This window comes from Amphibalanus amphitrite, unplaced genomic scaffold (assembly GCF_019059575.1).
Source record: "Amphibalanus amphitrite isolate SeventyFive unplaced genomic scaffold, NRLGWU_Aamphi_draft 000644F_arrow, whole genome shotgun sequence".
In the NCBI taxonomy this organism is placed as follows: Eukaryota; Metazoa; Arthropoda; class Thecostraca; order Balanomorpha; family Balanidae; genus Amphibalanus; species Amphibalanus amphitrite.
The window spans coordinates 75,253-94,431 of record NW_024882138.1 but is presented as its reverse complement, the minus strand read 5'-3'; the positions used below and the strand labels follow the sequence as shown (position 1 = coordinate 94,431).

The window sequence follows — 19,179 nt, the reverse complement described above, 5'->3', positions numbered from 1 at the left end:
ATTTCGAATATTGGGTGACGGCTTCCTAGAGTCAAGTCAATTTGTCCGGCACTTCCTTTTCAGACCATTAGAGCAAATGGAACTCTGCGTCTCTTTCAGGCAAAATTAATTCCGTTCTTTGTAAGACATCGCTGGCTGGTACCCGCTAGTAGTAGGTGGGCGTAAGGTATTGATGGGCGTGGGCGGCTACTACCTAAGCATAGGTACGAATATTGCTTTGCGAAACTGCAAAACCGTAACCAAGTTTAATACTTTTGAAACTCTGTAGGCAAAATAACCTAGCAGTTGCTGGCCTATTGTGCCACCTGCACCACCTTGCTGGTGAGAGGGTGAGAGTTAACCAGCCCCCCCCCCTCCCTCCCCCCAGTCGATAATTTGAGAACCGATAGCCGTAGCAAAACGGGAGAGGTAGAGTACGAAAGATCGTGACGAGACACGTCTGATAGTAGGTACATTGAAATTTAATATCGGGGTCACGAGTCGGGTCAAGGTCAGAGCAAACACCAGAAATTGGGTTTTAACCCCCGCCCCAGTGGCGGTCTCAGCCAACTTCACCCTAGTGGGGGGGGGGGGGGGAGATATGTTACCACCCACCTCTAACTCAAAACTAAAAGGGCTAGAAAGACGCGGTAAAAAGCAGTCGATAGCTCTTGATGCGTACGTTTGAAAGTGTCTCGGTCACTTTTCATCTAAGAGCAATATTGGGGTCACTAGAGGTCATCAAAGGTCAAAATTTGCGAATTGTCATTATATTTTTCAGAGAACATGCCATTATCTCAGGAACTATGATAGCTAGAAAAACGCTTGGGAAAGCAATCGATAGCTTTCGAACTCTTCGTTGGATAAGGTCATCATCAAAAATGACCTCAGGTCAACGGTTTAGCCTCCAGAGGGCAAAAACTCCAAAAATAGCTGTTTTTACGAAAAGTGTTTTTCGACAATAACTTTTGATTAAAAAAGCTAGGTCATTTCTATTGCCAGAATCGTGTTTCTCTCGCCGAGACGCGTCGAATGAACTATCATTTGACCTTGAAAGGTCAACTTCAAAATTTGACCTCAGGTCAAGGTTATGACCTGACCGGAAAAGGTCATGTTGCATATCAGTCGATGCGTCTCGGCAAGACAAACACAATTAGGCCAGCCCCAGCGTTCTATCTTTTTCCAATCGAAAGTTATTGACAAAAAACTGTTTGTAGCCTCAAATGACCTCGGATGACCTTTCTAGAGGCTATCAGGAAAAAGGTTACCTTGGTCGTCACGGGTGGTCCAAATCATTGTGATTCTGAAATATTTGGACTGTTCCTATGCGTACACACGGATCTAGAGGCATTTTCGTTTTTCTCCATTGACTTATAATGGAAAGGTCACGTCACTGACCTGACCTTAGGTCACGCATATAAAAAATCCGAGATAAACAACTTGTAGGCACCCATAACATCATGCAATCCAACAAGTTTAAAACCTCTCTGTCAAACACTGCAGGCTGGACATGATTGCAAACTTTTTTAGGCTTAGTCAGTTAACTTGACCTGGTGACCTGACCTGACATGACCTGGGGTTAAAAATTTCACATATTGTCCAAAATTGATGTGCAAAAGGCTACTCCAAGCGGCGCGGCGCCGCGGTTTTTTATTCACACGCAAAAAACGCGTCAGGGTGGTAACATATGCCCCCCCCCCCCCCACTGGAGCGAAGGTTAAGTAGCATAGCCATAGACTTTGTCTGGGAATCAAAGCTCTCCCAACACAGGCACGGGAGCCATCAAACCGTTTATATAGCCTTGCATCAAACCAACAACTGACCGCCACGCAGTCACAACAAATCCAACTCAACATTGCCATGTCATCGCCGCACTCGCCTCAGCTGCGCCGTTCACGTGTCAAAACCCGCCACGCCGACCACACCCAAGCTATGCTACGCAGTACGCACGTCCTGTCCTCTGTCTCAACTACCTGTAATTTGTGGCTAAGAGTTGCGCCACCAGGCGGCAGCACCCGTCGGCCTATCGGCCTATAGCTGTCGCCACTGCTGCACCGAGCGATGAGCGTACTCATCTCGGCCACACTACTTATACCTATATCTATATTTCTCAACACGCTCCCCCCTTGGTGAATAGCGTTTCATTGAGCGCGACATCATTCACCAACACATACGATACACACACGATATATGTACAATAAAAAATGCCATAACTTCGCGCCGCGGCAGGCAGGACAGGCGGACCGGGACCAGGGGGAGGATGAGGCGGCCGGTCTAGGACGACTCTGGATCAGAGACCTCCAAGTCATGGAGCCGCTGCACTGCTCTCGTCTTTCTGCCCCTGCTAGTTTTAACTTCTGCGGACCTGGAGACACCATCCCTCCCTGGGAACAATTTGGTCACCACGCCCAGGTCCCACTTCAAGCGAGGCTGCTTCTCATCTTGTAGAAGCACAACAGAGCCCTCCGCCAACTTACCTTGCGGTCGAAATTTGCGTACTGAGAGCGGCAAATTTCTGACATATTCCTGACTCCACACGGTCCAGAACTTTCGCAGTCGCTTTTCTCTTACCTGTGACCGAGCTCTCAGCTCATCAGGTCTGACCTCAGACGGGTCCTCGGCCTCTTTGGCCAAAAAGCCTACGCTGTGACCCGTCAGGAAGTGGTTGGGGGTTAATGGTACTGGATCGTCTGGTGAATCACCAACAAAGGTGAGTGGCCGCGAGTTGACACACCCTTCAATCTCCGTCAGGGCAGTCTCTAACTCGGCCCTACTGAGGTGTCGCTGGCCCAGGGATTTTTTAAGAGAACTTTTCACACTACGCACCATGCGCTCGTACTGCCCACCCCACCACGGAGCGAGGGGGGCAGAAAACTTGAACCTGGGAGCGAGACGCCCGAAATATCGCTGCATCAGCTTCTCAGCAGCCTGGAATGTACGGGCATTGTCGAGATACACAACTGAAGGCACGCCTCTCCTGGCGGCAAATCTGCGAAAAGCCAACATAAAATCATCCAGAGAGAGTGAGTCTACTAACTCTAGGTGTACAGCACGCACCTGCGAGCAACAAAACAAACAAATGTAAAGCTTCTTGTCAGGACAATCCACAGCAAAGATTGGCCCTGCGAAATCGCACCCACAGACCTGAAACGGCCTGCTCTGAGTAACTCTGTCTCGAGGGAGAGGGGCGGCGGGCTCACAGCACGGCTGAGAATCCTGCCTGCGGCACGCGACACATCCCCTCACGACCCGCCGTGCGATGGTGCGCAGACCCACGATCCAGAACTCTGATCTCACTGCAGTTATCAGAGTTGACACACCAGCATGCTTCATACACAGGTGCTGCTCACGAACAATCAGGACGGCCAGGTGACCTTTTGGCAAAATCACCGGGTGCTTTTCCTCGTAGGAAAACTCTGACAACTGCAAACGGCCGCGCACACGTAGCAGCCCGTCATCGCCGAGAAACGGCGTCAGTCTGTAAATCTGGGAACTTCGGTGCACCGGACTGCCCTGCCTGAGCAGTTTCAGTTCTTCAGGGTAACTGTCCGCCTGCACCAAGCGTAACAGCTCCACGCGAGCCGTCGAGAACTCCTCGGCTGAGAGATCTCCCTGACGGCGCTGCGATCTTTGTCTCACGTTGTGAACAAATCTCAAGATCCAGCCCATGACACGGGTTGCTCGGCTGAGCGTACTGTAGCGCTCCACCTGCAGAAAATCGGATGTGTTACCCGCTGCTACACTCGCCGCCGTGAAAACACCAACATTGTCACAAACAATTGACTCTGGTAGGGAATCCAGAGAATCAGCCTCTTTCTGACCATCAGTGTCAAGGTCCTGTCCCTGGTCCGGAGTCGAATCCGGCTCTGCGTCTGGTCTCTGCGGGACAGAAGTGCTCTCGGTCATATCCAGACCAACCTCCGGCTCTCGCGTCACGCTCGGATCACCATCAGCCTCCCTCAACCAGTCGGGTCCGCTGATCCACACAGGGGATGCCACCAGATCCTCTGCTAACAGGCCGCGTGTCATGAGATCCGCCGGATTTTCGGCTGACCTGCAGTGCAACCAGTTCTTTGTGTCAGTAAGCCGTTGGATCTCGCTGACCCGGTTGGACACAAACTGCTTCCACCTGCTCGGGTTACCACGTAGCCATCCCAGAGCAATCATGGAGTCACTCCAGCACCTGTACGGTGTGTCATCAGGCAAGTGCAGTGCCGTACGAACAAACTGCACCAGTTGAGCCGCCAGCACACAGGCCGAGAGCTCCAAGCGCGGCATCGTGAGCCGCTGACGCAGGGGGGCCACCCTCCCCTTCGACATGACGAAGGAGACGCTGTACGAGTCATCAGGCTGTTTGATACGGATGTACACACATGCACCATACGCCTTTGGGGATGCATCAGCAAATACACACAGCTCGAGAGACGGTGCAGCTGACCAGTCTGAAACAGAGTGCACTGTGAAACATCGTGGGACCTTCATGTTCTTCAAAATCTGACAACCGTCCAACCACCTGGTGAACACCTCTGCATATTCAGGCGGCAGCTCATCGTCCCACTCCAGCTGGAGCTCCCACAGCTCCTGAAACAGGCATTTAGCGACCACACTAAATGGCGTCAAAAATCCCACTGGATCGAAGATCCGCGCCATCATGCTGAGGACCACACGCTTCGTTGGCACTATGCCAGCAGGCAGCTCGTCTCCTGTGAAAGAGAAAACATCCTCCTCCTTACACCAGGTCACCCCAAGAACCTTCATCACACTTTCTGTGGTCACATGTCCCTTTCGACACTTTTCGGCCAGCACAGATGAGTTGCTGTTGCACTTGGACAACTCCATCCCAGCCGCTCTCATAATCTCATGAGCCTCCTGGAACATCTCCACAGCACCCTGTTCTGTATCCGAGCCTGACAGCAGGTCATCAACATACAGCGACTCTTTCAGTTCGGTGACGACCGGACTCTCTGGGTACAGCGACAGGTGATACCTGATGGTGGCGTTCATTAAGAACGGGCTGCAGGCGACACCCATCGTCACCCGCTCGAACCGCATGGTCCGAATCTGGCCCCCTTGTCTCCATAGGAAGCGATGGGCATCTCGGTCATGTGACGTCAGACGAACCTGGTGAAATGCTTTCACAATGTCAGCCGAATACCCGAACCGCCATCGTCTGAAACGAAGTAACACCTCCAGCAGGTTCGGCATCAGAGAGGGTCCCACATGGACTACATCATTCAAAGAGATACCGTTGGGTCCCTTTGCACTAGCGTCAAAGACAGGTCGCACCTTTGTTGTGCTACTGGTTTCCTTAACCACTGGTCTGTGCGGGAGATAGAACATGACGTCACTGGTCGTCATCTGATCAGGTGGCACCTCACTGATGACACCATCACTTACCATCTGACTGAGAGCTGAATCATAGTCAGCTCGCAGCTGGGGGTTCCTGTCCAGTTTTTGCTCTAGACTCATCAGCCGCTTTTGTGCGGAATCACGATTCTCCATCAACTGACTTTTGTTGTCCCTCCAGGGCACACTAACAACGTACCTGCTGCCATCATACTGGATGGACTTGTTGAACGCCTTCAACACGGCATCATCATCATCAGACTCCATCTCAGTACCAGGATCAAACCCATCCCGAGACCACATCTCACTAGCACTGGGAGTTGGGGCGGTCATCAGAAGCAGTTGACATCCCATACCTGAGTCAACACCAGCAGGGCCCCCCTCCACTGAACCAGAGAGGACCCACCCAAATGGTGTCTCCATAGCAGCCAGCCCGTCAGGGCCTCTGACAAGTCCAGATCTTACCAGTGACCAGTACTGGTCTTGTCCAACAACAATGTCAATGTGCAGTGGGCAGTCCGACGTGCAGTCTGCTGCGAGCTGGAGATGGCTGAAGGGCTGGAGGAGCTGGGCAGGGACTCGAGGCCGCATCAGTGGCGCGCATATCACTGGCACCTCCACCACTCGAACTTTAGTAGCTGTCGGCACACAAGCAGCATTTGCGGCAGAAACATTGAGCTCATACACATTACACACATTTGAGGTTCTACCCCCACCAAACGATGCACATGTTATGTCCACTGACCCCTGATACTCCCCTTTCACTTGTTTCATCAGCCTCTCGGTCACAAAACTCTTGTCAGCCCCACTGTCATAAATCAGGGTAGCAGGTACAGGGCCATCTTTGCCCTCAACAAGTACATGAGCGATGGGAAGCAGTGACACACTACCCGTAGTACAAGACAGAGACACTCTAGCTTGTGGCTCCTGACATGACTGAGTCATTCCCCCATCAGACCGCTGAGGTCTGAAGGAGGTGGACTGAGGAGGTCTACCTGCACCCTCACCACCCCTGGATCCCACCGGGCCATCAGTTCCCCTACACCAGCACAGTAGAGGGTGGTGTCTGCCACCACAGTCACATCTCTTAGCGCACTGTTTCGCATGATGTCCAGTCTGCAGACAGGACATACACACATTTTTAGCCCTTACTTCCTGGTACCTTGCCTTTGGATCAATCGACAAAAAGTGAGCACACTTAGCTGGCACATGCTGTCCTCCGCAGAAGGAGCAGACTGTAGAGACAGCCTGGAGAGCCGCAGCAGCTGCAGGGGCTCGTTGGTGCAAGGCTCTCTGTGGTCGGGTCACACGTTGGCTGCGCCTCGACTCCGAGGCAGCAGGAGCAGCCAGGTGCTGAGAGTAGGTACCTGATCTCTCGCGTCGCCCGATCTCTGAGTCAAGGAACTCCAGTGACCAACTCAGGTCACTCTCATGTCCAACGCCATCCCGTGCCCACTCCATCCTAATGGCAGATGGCAGTCTTTGTAAAATCACAGGTACTAGCATCACACCATATGCATCACCCTTCACACCTAGCGCCTCCAAAGCCCTCACATGAGTCAACAGCTTATCCTGTAAACCCCTCAGAACATGCACGTCAGGTACAGAGGGGGCAGGGATGGAGAGCAGCTGTTGAATATGGTTAAATATGATCCGTTCAGTCCTACCGAAGCGGTCAGCCAGCAGTTTACATGCAGCAGCATAGTTATCTGCACTCAATGGTAACCCTGCAATGCACATGGCTGCCTCCCCATCCAGCAAGGATCTCAAATATGAAAACTTAGTCACATCGGGTAGGTCTGAGTCGTGTACAGCAGCTTTAAACATCTCCCAGAAAGACTGCCACTCTAGCACATCACCCTTGAACCTTGGTAAGTTCAGCTTTGGCAGCTTCACATTCTGACTGCCAGAGACACCAGTCTCAGACCCAGTCTCCCCCCGAGCCACCACCTTGCTCACACTCGAGATAACACCAACTACAGAGTCACGGAAGCATCCAGCTTTCTCTATATCATCCAACATTTCTGACTCAGATTCAATCATCATCTCCAGATCACCCTGGATCTCGTCCAGCGTGTTGAGGCGCATCTCCAGTTCTCTCTTAATGTCTTTCAACACATCACGATCAGGCTTATCTTCCTTCATGGCGTCGTTCGCACGACTGATGGTCCGTGTTAGCCACCCTTTGGCAGCCACTCTCCTCTTGATAAGTGTTGTAAGATCCTGCGCCATTGCCACAACTATCAGAAACACAAGTTATGGTCTTCACACATCAAATTAATGGCTCAAAGAAACAAACAAAAGTCCAAGAAACCAATCATGAAGCTTCAGCAGGTTTAGGATCACTTCTGCACTCAACGAGGCTTCACCACAGTCACGTGGTCTCAAAACACCAGCCAGGGCCACTGGTCAACACGTCCAAAGTTCCGCCAAGGCCAAAACAACTCAAAATGGCCTATCCTTCGAAAGTCAGAACTCGGAACACCAGGCCAGGGCTTCAGAACCTGGGTCAAGGTCTATCCTCACCAATCACCAGGCTTGACTGATCAACTTTTATCACTTTAACTCTTCAGGGTGACAAAAAAATCAGCCATCAAATCAGTAGGCTAATAACAAACAAATGTCACCACCTTTTCAGCTCACAAACACAGCTGAAATCTTCTGGTCACCTCCCGGCGGTTTCGGCACCAATGTCTGGGAATCAAAGCTCTCCCAACACAGGCACGGGAGCCATCAAACCGTTTATATAGCCTTGCATCAAACCAACAACTGACCGCCACGCAGTCACAACAAATCCAACTCAACATTGCCACGTCATCGCCGCACTCGCCTCAGCTGCGCCGTTCACGTGTCAAAACCCGCCACGCCGACCGACGCCGACCACACCCAAGCCACGGATCACCTAACGGATCGGCAACTCTCCCCGATTCCCTTTGTTATCGGTGTACCCGCGGAGCGGGCTGCCATCTAGCGGCGCGGATATCTTCACTAAGGAGGGGAGCCGGCCGCCCGCCGCAACCAGTGTTAAAAGGCACGGGGAAACCGGTGTGAACGCAACACCCGTCCGTCGTTTCCATCCTCAGGATGTTCAGATCAAGTTCAAATCCTTCTCCTCCACGCAGCAACTCTTGATCCGGGCTGGACAGGCAACTTTATCTCATGCGGGCTGCTCCCTTGAAGCGCACCACTGCTCCCATGGGAGCACACCCGTAGCCGGGTGCAGAGAGTGCTTGGGGGGCTGGTCGGCCTGTCCATTCGGACGGGCTCAGCCCCGGTGACTCTCTAGGGTGCCTGTCCATACCAATGTTTACCCCAATTCCTATAATCCTTCCGGCTCTGCAATGGTCTCAATGGACCGAAAGGGCCTAACCCAACAAAACAAAAACAAACCAAGGTTAAGAACGGATTAAATTACGGAGTCTCTGTAACAGCTGGAATGTTACCATAACATGGAAATGTTACATACTTTATTCCCTAATCAGCTGGAGCATGCATAATGATCCAAATGTTTCTAGTTATGCTTGAGTTGTATGAGCAAGAAGCACGTCCTCGCAACTTTAACGTCGTTTTTGGCCGTAGGTACACGAAGACCTTTCCTCATCCGTCTGCCCATAGTACGAGTTCATCCCCTGTTCCTATCTAGACGGTCACCGGCTACCAGTTGGAGTACCTAGATAACATCGGAGCAAATCCAACGAGCTGGCCATTAACGAGACTATAGGTGGACCTCGGCCCCTGTTTCACGATACGACCCTCCCCGCCGCTACAGGGTATCGACACTTAGCCGGTTTTCATTAAGACGTTGGCAACATTGTGAAGTTTGCTTACGTTTCCATAGGGACGGAGGCACCCATACCTGATGATGTTAGGTACTGGGTAGCAGCGTGCCGCTAAGCAGTGACTATAGCTTTGGCCCCGAGGCTGGTTTAGCCACGTGTTACATCTCAAGATATCTGTGGCTTAGAGCCAGGTCAGGTCATTTTGCACGCTATATCATATTCCTCATATTCCCTCATATATCCCTCATATTCAACATTCTCTCTCTATATATAATAATATATATAATACTAATAATAAGTCAATAAGAGCAAATTGAAAGGCGTCTCATTTGGTCTGGGCGGGTCATTCTTAACACCCTCAAACATCGGGTTACATGTTAACAGTGGCATGAAAACGGTCAACAGCAGTTTTTTTTTTACTATAACTTTTGACACACGTGCTAGAGCGATGAAAACACGTCAGATGTGTTCAGCTCGACGATACGGATCGACTGATATGCAGCATGACCCTTTCCGGTCAGGTTATGACCTTGGCCTGACGTAAAATTTTCAAAATGGCCTTTCAAGGTCAACCTACGAGTATAGTTCATTCGACGCGTCTCGACGACGAGAGGAACACGATGCTGGCAAAAGTAATGTCGTGGCTCGTTTAAGTCAAAAGTTATTACCGAAAAAAAAGTTTTTCGTAAACACGCCTCTTTTGGAGTTTTTGCCCTCTGGAGGCTACACCGTTGACCTGAGTTCAAATCTATGAATAAAACTCAGAAAGACCTGTGAAAGAGTGCGCTTTACCGCGGCGCTGTATTCTATTGGTTCTCAAGTTATGCGTCGGGTGTTTCGAAAACTGTTGAAATGGACAAAATTTGCCTTTAATGACCTCTGGTAACCTGACCTTTGACCTGACCTAAAAAATGACTGAAGTATTTCCGCCATTATTTTTACGCTCTTTGGAATGCCGCTTACCCCGTGTGGCTACGTGGCCCAGAAGCCGAGTTAGGGGGGGGGGGGACGGGCGGGGGTTTCATACACCCTCGACCCGGCGCGGTTGGTACCGTGTACCGGCCCGGCGTGGGTTTTTACTTTGTGCAAGTATATTTGTGAAATGTATCGAGAGTACATGAACCTCCAGGCTCCACGAATCAAACTATTAAAACAGTTACATTTAAGGCGTACCGGTTTCGTCTATTGACTTCTTCAGCGCCGTATGAAACAAGCTGAAGAAGTTACAGTGAAAGTTGTGAAAGTTACAGGTTTGATTTAATCGGGAGATGAATATTTATCAAAAATATACTCATGAAATATATGTAAGAGATGACAGCGATCGGAAAATTACCCATTTCACGATGGACGCTAGGTCGCCCACGTGGGTATGAAAACAACGATTTTCATGACAAAGGATACAATCTCAAATACTTAACCTGTCTCTAACGATTCTTGCCATCCTCATTTATACCATAGGTATCTTCTAAGCTAGCTGAGAAACCATGTTCCGCAGAAAAATCACTTAATTAGCTCCGACACGACGCCCTCAACACGCACGAGGCCGGCCGCTTCCTTAGTGAAGATAGTTCACTTAAATGCCCACCAGGTGGCAGGGGAGACAGGTCGCGGGGGGGAGTTGCCGATCCGTTATGTGATCCGTGCCCAAGCTATGCTACGCAGTACGCACGTCCTGTCCTCTGTCTCAACTACCTGTAATTTGTGGCTAAGAGTTGCGCCACCAGGCGGCAGCACCCGTCGGCCTATCGGCCTATAGCTGTCGCCACTGCTGCACCGAGCGATGAGCGTACTCATCTCGGCCACACTACTTATACCTATATCTATATTTCTCAACAGACTTTGTCACTTTGAGACCTAAATAAGATTAGCAGAAGTAGATAAAAATGCGTAGTGTTTCTTAAAATTAAGTTTCTGAAGCTTATGCAGAGGAGCCAGGGCCTATTTTAACATGTTAACTGGGGGGGCAAATGCCCCCGCACTCAACAGAATTGCCCCCCCAGTCGTCGAGATGTGCCCACTATAAAAATGGGCATAAAGGAACACGGTGACAAACATACAACTGTGACTTGTTTTGCAATGGATGTCAAATGAGTTAGTCTGCAAGTAATGACCAGTGGTGGATCCAATGGTGGGTCATATGGGTTATGACCCCCGCCCCCTTTGGCCCGGGGACACCACAGGCCTGCCTGGGGCACCACCGGCCTGTCAGGGGCACCACAGACTTGTTGGGAGCACCATCGACCTAGGAAGAGCACCATAGGTCTGCCAGGGGCACCACAGACCTGCCAGAGGCCCTACCGGCCTCGCAGGGGCGCCACCTTGGGCCTGTCAGGGATACCACCACAGGCCCGCCAGGGGCACCACAGGCCTGCCAGAGGCACCACAGGCCTAGCAAGGGCACCACGGACCTGTCAGCGACACCACGGGCCTGTCGGGGACACCTCAAGCTTGTCAGGGCCAAGGGACACCACAGGCCTGTCAGGGGAACCAGAGGCCTAGCAGGGACACCACATGCCTGGCAGGGGCACCACCGGCCTCGCAGGGACATCTTGGGCCTGTAAGTGGCACCACGTGCCTGTCGGGGACACTCCAGGCTTGTCAGGAGCACCACAGTCCTCTCAGGGCCCAGGGGCACCAGCGGCCTAGCAGAGGCACCACCGGCCTAGCAGGGACACCAACGGCCTCGCAAGGGCATCATGGGCCTGTCAGGGGCACCACGGGCCTGTCGTTGGAACTTCAGGCTTGTCAGGGGCACCCACAGTTCTTTCAGATGCACCGGCGGCCTAGCACCATGGCACCATGTTTGGCCGGGATTGCGATTCGGCGCATGTCGCCTCGCATTAGCCGCTCGTTTGCAGTCTTTTCGTGGTTTCAAACGTTCAAACATGGGATATGATGTTGCTCCCATGCATTAGGGTGGGTGTCAAGGTCACCGGAAGGTCAGGTCAGGTCATTTACCTTTGATGACCTCGGTTCACATTTTCGAGTTCTATAAGATTCTAGGCTAGTTTTTGGAGCTAAATTCGAATTTAGCAACCATTTGACCGTTTGCGAAGTAGTTTTGGTGCCTTCGTAACATGTTACGAGGCTGTCAGAGGCGGTTGCCACCTACTACGAACACCCGGCAAAACCCTTACTGGTTGACCTGACCTGAACTGACCCGACCTGGCCTAAATGCATGAAGACATCATCTATAATCATAACTAACATGATATTCGTGATCATCACCCCGAAAAAACATAGCAGCCACCCTTTACGATGCTCTAACAGGTCTCGATTTTCCCGACTTTTGGGTCATTGACCTGACCTGGAAGGTCAAGTGATGACGACCTAGGACCTTAACACTCGCCGGCACAGGCCATTTTGAGTCCTTCGACGGCACAAGGGGGGGGGGGTTGGTACGACCCCCCCTCGCGTTTGGCCCCTGATCGAGCTAGAGCTTCGCGGAAAAAACGAGCGTGCTGCCCGTCACGAGAGGAAGCCGATGATATCCAATTTTAATGTCCTAGGTCATCGGGTGACCTTCCAGGTCAGGTCAATGACCCGAAAATCGGGAAAATCGGGACCTGTTAGAACGTCGTAAAGTGTGGCTGCTTTGGGGTTTTTCGGGGTGCTGATCCGAATGATATCATGTGAGTTTTGATCACAGATGATGTCTTCATGCGTTTAGTCCAGGTCGGGTCAGGTCAGGTCAGGTCAACCAGTAGGGGTCCTGCCGGGTATTCCTAGTAGGTGTCAACCGCCTCTGACAGCTTCGTAACATGTTACAAAGGCACTAAAACTAGGCTTCGTAAATGTTCATCGGGTTGCTAAATTCGAATTCAGCTCCAAAAACTGGCCTAGAAACATGTAAAACTCGAAAAAGTGAACCGAGGTCATCAAAGGTCACTGACCTGACCTGACCTTCAGGTGACCTTGACATCCACCCTAATGCATGGGAGCAACATCAAATCACATGTTTGAACGTTTCAAAGCACGAAAAGCTTGCAAAAGCGCGGCTAATGCGAGTCGACATACGCCGAATCGTGATTCCGGCCAAACATGGTCTCGGAAAGTAGGTCACAGGTCAAAGGTCATTTGGGTCAGGGTCATGAAATTTTCAGGGTAGGTGTAAAATTGATAAATGCGAGGGTACTGAAAGTTTCGTTGCAATCGGCAGCTTTTTACGCGAGTTATTCGCGAAAAAACCTTAGTGGGGTTGCATCAACCCCCCCTGTGTCGGCGAGGGTCGGCGAGGGTTAAAATTGGGTATCATCGGCTTCCTTTCATCACGGGCAACACGGTCGTTTTTTCCACGAAGCTCTAGCTCGAGCAGGGTCGAAACGGCAAGGGGGAAGGTCCAACGGACCCCCCCCCCCCATATACGTTCGCAGCTGGAAAATACCAATACGGGCGAGGGTTGATGGATTATTAGAGACAATTTTCCAGGTTGCCCCCCCAGTCAAATTCCCTTAAAATAGGCTCTGAGAGGAGCTTTGAAAATTACTTTGTGCTTCTTCACCAGATATTCCTCTACCCTTGAGCTGACGAACTCCAGCAAGTAGCCGCTCCCGTCAAAGCAAGAGTCAGAATACTAAAGATGCGGTGTTTGAAGCTGTATATTGAGCATCACATATCTCCATATACGTATCTTCATAGTATGTAGATATACATAGATTAGAGATGTCAATCGGATACCAACTTTTTGGTATACCGATACCAAACCGATACCAACTTGGTATTTGGTATTTCAATCGTAATGTGTTTGGTATTTTGCTGGTATCATAAGCCCTCACTAATGTATTAGAGGCTAAGAAATCGGTAAAAAGTTGGTATTTCCCTCAGTTTCCCAAGTTGGTTTGGTTTCGTTATTCTCCCGTGGTTTTAGGGGAAGCGGGGGGAGCACCGCCACCTTAAGCATTTCTGCTCACCGAGCTGATATGCGTAGTAAAAACGAAGCTCTTTTGCATTCATGTGAAAGTAGGAATGCTTTCCTACATGTTGGCATAGTTTCCAGCGCTCCATTATAAAATTTCGCTACTTTACAGACGTCGAAAACAAGTCCTGCATTTTTCGTCCTCCAAAAAATGTGCGGGTAGCACCGCCACTGATGGCGATGTTATCCACAGATCGGCCTTACGGTGACAGCCACCCTTGGAAGCGTTACTGCTGTCTGAAATAGTAACTCAAACTCATATAAGACACACAAGAGTTGGTTGTTAGTTTGTCACAGATCAGACTGTTTGTTGCGGACAATAGGGGAAGTTGGGGCAATGCCGGAGTTGGGGCAAAGCCGAAATTCGAGATATTTCGAAAACCGTAAGACATGGATGCCACCTGTCAGTGATGCTCTGAAGCTTAAGTGACTACAATTATCGCATGTTTGTTACGAGTCGTCATTCGGAATACTTCGACTGTGAGGGCGCCAAGAGCGTTTTCATGGTACGTTTCCCTTGTACTACATGCGCCTTTGAAGCTGCATTTCTTACTCATTATGCTACCGTTTGTCTGGCCAATTCGGTCAAGTAATCTTTAGCATGTCTTTGCATAAGTGTGCTGCCTATTTGAAATTTATACAGCACGTTGAAAAGTTATGGGCCTGCAAATGAAAGTATGGCAGGCTGGGGTAATGCCGAAAACGTGCGATTACGCACGTGTTAAAAGCACGCTACGTGGACTTTACTGCTGTAGAATAGCAACGCGTATTTTTAGTCACACAAATTACACTTTCAACCGACACAACGGCCTGTTACCTATAAGGAATGATTTACCTGGCATGTTCTTATTATATCACACAATTATAACTTCCAGTGTGCACCGCGTCCTCAAGCTCTTAAAACGCGTGTCAGCTTTGATCAATTCTGGATAAAGTTTGAGATAAAATGGCAAAACATCAATGTCGGCATTCCCCGTAGATCATTTCTCCCATTTTCGGCTTTCCCCGCAGTCCGGGGCAACGCCGAAAAAGTCACTTCTTTGATATTTTTAGTTTGTGCGCTTAACGGTATGCGAATTCATCAAATGCGCCTGGTATGTTTGAAAGGCAAAAGACTGGCCTCTCGAATGACGCCAACAAGAATAGCTTATGTTGTCTACCTTGCGTGCTACGGGCGTCAGAAAAAAAGTCTTCGGCGTTCCCCCAACTTCCCCTATGCATACAAAGCATGACAAATTCACGTTTATTTCGAAACATCCAGTGAAGTCAAACGTGAGGTTAAAAAACAGACGACGTTTGCGGCCTAACTAAAGCTCTTCTCCGAGCTGAGTGAATCATCATTGCGGCTTTATCCATTTTGCCACCCCTTGGGGTAGCACCGCCGAGCATGGCGGTGTTACCCCACTCACAGTCATGGACCGACAACGCCCCGACAGCAAAACAAGCCGGGACGCGATTCTTCTGTAATTCCTTTCTCAACAAAGAGCACTTCATGCCCTCAAATTTAACGTAAAAATCAAGGCATTTTGACTTGAAATGACCACTTACTTGCTGCTCAAACATGCCAAATGATTACAACGATGGTTTGAAATTCACAAAATGGGCAATTGCGATCTCAAAATCAAATAAATCTTAGCGAAACCTACCTCACGCGGCGTCCCGTTTCCGTTCGGACACCGAAATGGCGGGTGTTTACATTTACAATTCAGAGTTTTGCCGATAGAGAGGATGGCGGTGTTTCCCACATGGCGGTGCTACCCCCGCTTCCCCTAGTTGGTATTTGGTTTGGCATCGGTATTCCGATTTTCCGTGATTGACATCACTAATATAGATAAACATACAGATAAGAGACCAGTCAATACGACCGTTACTAAACGACAAAGATCAGCGTCAACAAAACAAAACAATGCTATGAAAATTGGCCGAGAAGCTAGGGAGAGACAAAAGTCGTCACCTAACAGCAAAACAGCAACCCTTTCCTCCTGACCTGCACGTCAATACCTGTCAGCAATAGTTGTTTTTACGACGGCTATCTGGTACACATTCGGTTCACATTTGGTGCAGATTTTGTACAGGTTTGGTGCAGATTTGGTCAAAGTTGGTACTTGATTCATTGTGTTCCTTAGTAGAACCAGCATGGCTTGCAAAGTTGCTTATGAACCTGATTTTTCAAATCATCAGTTACTATTCTCGATGTAAACATTGAAAAAATGTCATGATATGAATATACTTTTTTTAAAGACATTTGGTGCAAATTTGATCAGGTTTGGTGCATTCACCATGGCTAATTCGTCGTGAAAACGGCTAATGCACGCTATATATTTGGGTCGATGTTTCCCTAGAGACAAATTCGTAAATTCAAGCAAAGTTTGCCTCCCACGCAATTCTTGCAAACGTCATATGTTCCGAGACAACCCAACTGAATCAACCATTCCGTCACTTTGCTCTCAGATACCAGTTTTCCCATATATGGGAAAAATATGTGTATGTATGTGTGTAAGCTATAGCTTACACTTACCAACAGTAGGCCAAGTTCGAATAACATCCACTCCATGCTTCTTCATCGATTGATTCAAATTACATGCATAACCTTTCTGATGCAGATCACATATAGGTAGGTAACATCGATCTATTAATTATCATACATTTATCTCGATATCATGTATCTTAACTAAGACAAAAAAAAAAAAAACACGAAAATATATCGCGCGCTCCAACGCAAGACTGTCACTTTTAGTCCACATCCACACGCCATGGCGCGACACATAATTACCCAGGTCAGCCGTGTATAAGGTATGTACATACGTAGGTGACCCACTCAGAGCTCGTCAATGAGGTAAAACAAGTAATATAGGTTAATAACATACATTACGAAAAGAGAAGAATTATTTCATTTTTGATGCTGCATTTCATGATAAAAGAGCGTTACCAGATATCTCTCCATTAGCCATTATGAGATGAAGTAGAGCGATTCTCTTCAGCAGCGTCAGTCAGAGAAGGTGCTTTGTGGACGAAGACGGCCAGACGAACGAATGGTGAGAGGAGGAGGAGGAGGAGGAGGAGGAGGAGGAGGAGGAGGAGGAGGAGGAGGAGGAGGAGGAGGAGGAGGAGGAGGAGGAGGAGGAGGAGGAGGAGGAGGAGGAGGAGGAGGAGGGGGATGAGGAGGAGGAGAGCAGAAGAAGAAGAAGAAGGATGAGGAGGAGGAAGAGAGCTTACAAGTCAAGTATAAAATAATTTTTAATGAAAATACGGTTGATAGCATGACAGCTATTGCTTTCTTTCTTATGTCTAATGTCTCTCTTGTCGTTCTGTTTCGCCAGCGATGATACACAATAGTTTGCCTTTCTTATATGAGCTCTAGTCGTATGGTGGGCAGAGGAGCGACTTTCTGGGACCGCCGCGGCGTCGCAGGTCTCCTCTGCCGTCCGAGCAGCACCATCCTGAGCTGCGGAGAGATCAGGGCCAGCCCCACCGTGTCCATCAGACCGGCCTGGCCGATCATCAGCACCCGGATCAGCAGCGCGCGCGTCACACCGGCCGTCAGCGCCGTGGTGGGCACCCACAGCAGCACCAGCAGCTGCTCGCACAGTGTCAGCAGCGCGAACCGGCGACCGGAGAGCACGTTACGGTGGCGCGGCGGCGCCGGGGGCAGCGTGGCGTCGGCGTAGAGCAGTAAGGTATTGGCCGCTGTGGAGATTAGAAACAGCACTCCCACAATCGTGTTGCTGGGACTTGGATGATTCTTGATGGGAAGACCGGCACACACAAAGTACAGCACGGCTGGCTTGTACTTCAGTATGAAGTACGCGGCCGAGGGAACGTACAGCATCAGCATGAGGATGTAGATGTAGTTGTTGTTGAGTCTCCAGGCGTGGTGGGACGCCCAGCGGGCCACTGCCAGCAGCAGTAGACGCACCAGACTCAGCCACATGGTCAGGTAGGTGATGGTGAACGCTGAGGCCGCCGACAGCAGGCTCAGCGCGAAACAGGTGTCCCGCTGGGACTCCCGGCTCGGCCACAGGATGACGGCGAACAGCACCAGCTCCATCAGCACGTTCCCGAGCAGGATCAGGACGCGCACCAGCAGCAGGCTGTTGAACACGGTGCACACGGCGTGGAAGCGGGCCAGGTAGCGCTTCAGGGTCGTGCGGAACACGATGCCGGCGAGGATACTGCCGATGCAGATGAGGACGAGCAGCGAGGCCAGACACTGCTGTGGCACCGTCAGGTCCAGAGAGACGGCGTCGGTAGCAGGTAGGCGCGTCGGAGTCTCAGAGGATGAGGGCGTCGGGGGCTGTTCCTGAAGGTCAGCGAGAGGTTCTTCTGAACCTAAGGAAGAGTTTGTCGCATTGATTACGCGTCCACTAGAAACAAAGTCAGAATGCTCGATGCTAGAGGTATTGATGTTAGTGTAGTTGTAAAAATACATCATCCTGAAGTAAAAAGATGGTAACTTGCTATGATCAGACAAGTGAGCAGGAAATCGATCGTTCTATTGGGGCAACACTTGAGCTACCTAGAGCACAAATGGCCGTCAAGCTGTTCCTCGCCGCAGCAAAATCAGCGAGAAACGACCGGTTCCCTTTACGCAGACACTACAGTTTATCAAACTCAGCTCACTATTTGTCCGGAAAGGCAGCGCAGTGCGCTCCAGTCTAGGGTCTAGTGTCCAGCTCAGACCCCTGACGAGACACTTCTTCTTCTTTGTAGGTGTCGGCCTGCCGCCAGGGGCGATTTCGGCCGTGAGACGAGACACTCCGTGAGTCCTTGATATACCCCTACCTGACGAGACACATGGGACCGTTCAGGACGACCACTCGCGGCGGCAGCACCGAGTGCTCTGTGAACCAGTAACTGCAGGTGGCTGCGCACACCGCGACTCTCGTCGGAGCGACGTCTCACGTCGGAGCAGGTATGTCTTGTCGTCACAGACAACCTGTTTGGTCACGAACAATTGAGGTCGCAGCTGCAGCCAAATGCAACTCTCGTTCGAAACTGCCTTTAGGTCTTCCAAATAAGTTTTGCTCTCGTTATAGTTCTAGTGCCCTTGCTGTTGCATCTTCTTCTGTTAAAATGCTGCTGAGGTCGTCAGAATTTAACGCATTTCAAGTAGGGATGGTTATTGATCATCTATTATTGCGGATCCATGGTGATGAGCTC

General features: G+C 50.2%; 2 protein-coding genes across 2 annotated transcripts in view; both read right to left on the bottom strand.

The window, feature by feature from the left end:
• The window catches only part of LOC122363858 (cytoplasmic protein NCK1-like), a 117,553-nt gene that overhangs the window by 82,316 nt on the left and 16,058 nt on the right, over nt 1–19,179 (bottom strand). The window lies entirely within an intron of this gene.
• On the bottom strand, nt 1,787–8,171 carry LOC122363857. Its single transcript, XM_043333654.1, has one exon. The coding sequence runs from the start codon at nt 7,555–7,557 to the stop codon at nt 2,254–2,256; it is 5,304 nt and encodes a 1,767-aa protein (XP_043189589.1). The 5' UTR covers nt 7,558–8,171; the 3' UTR covers nt 1,787–2,253.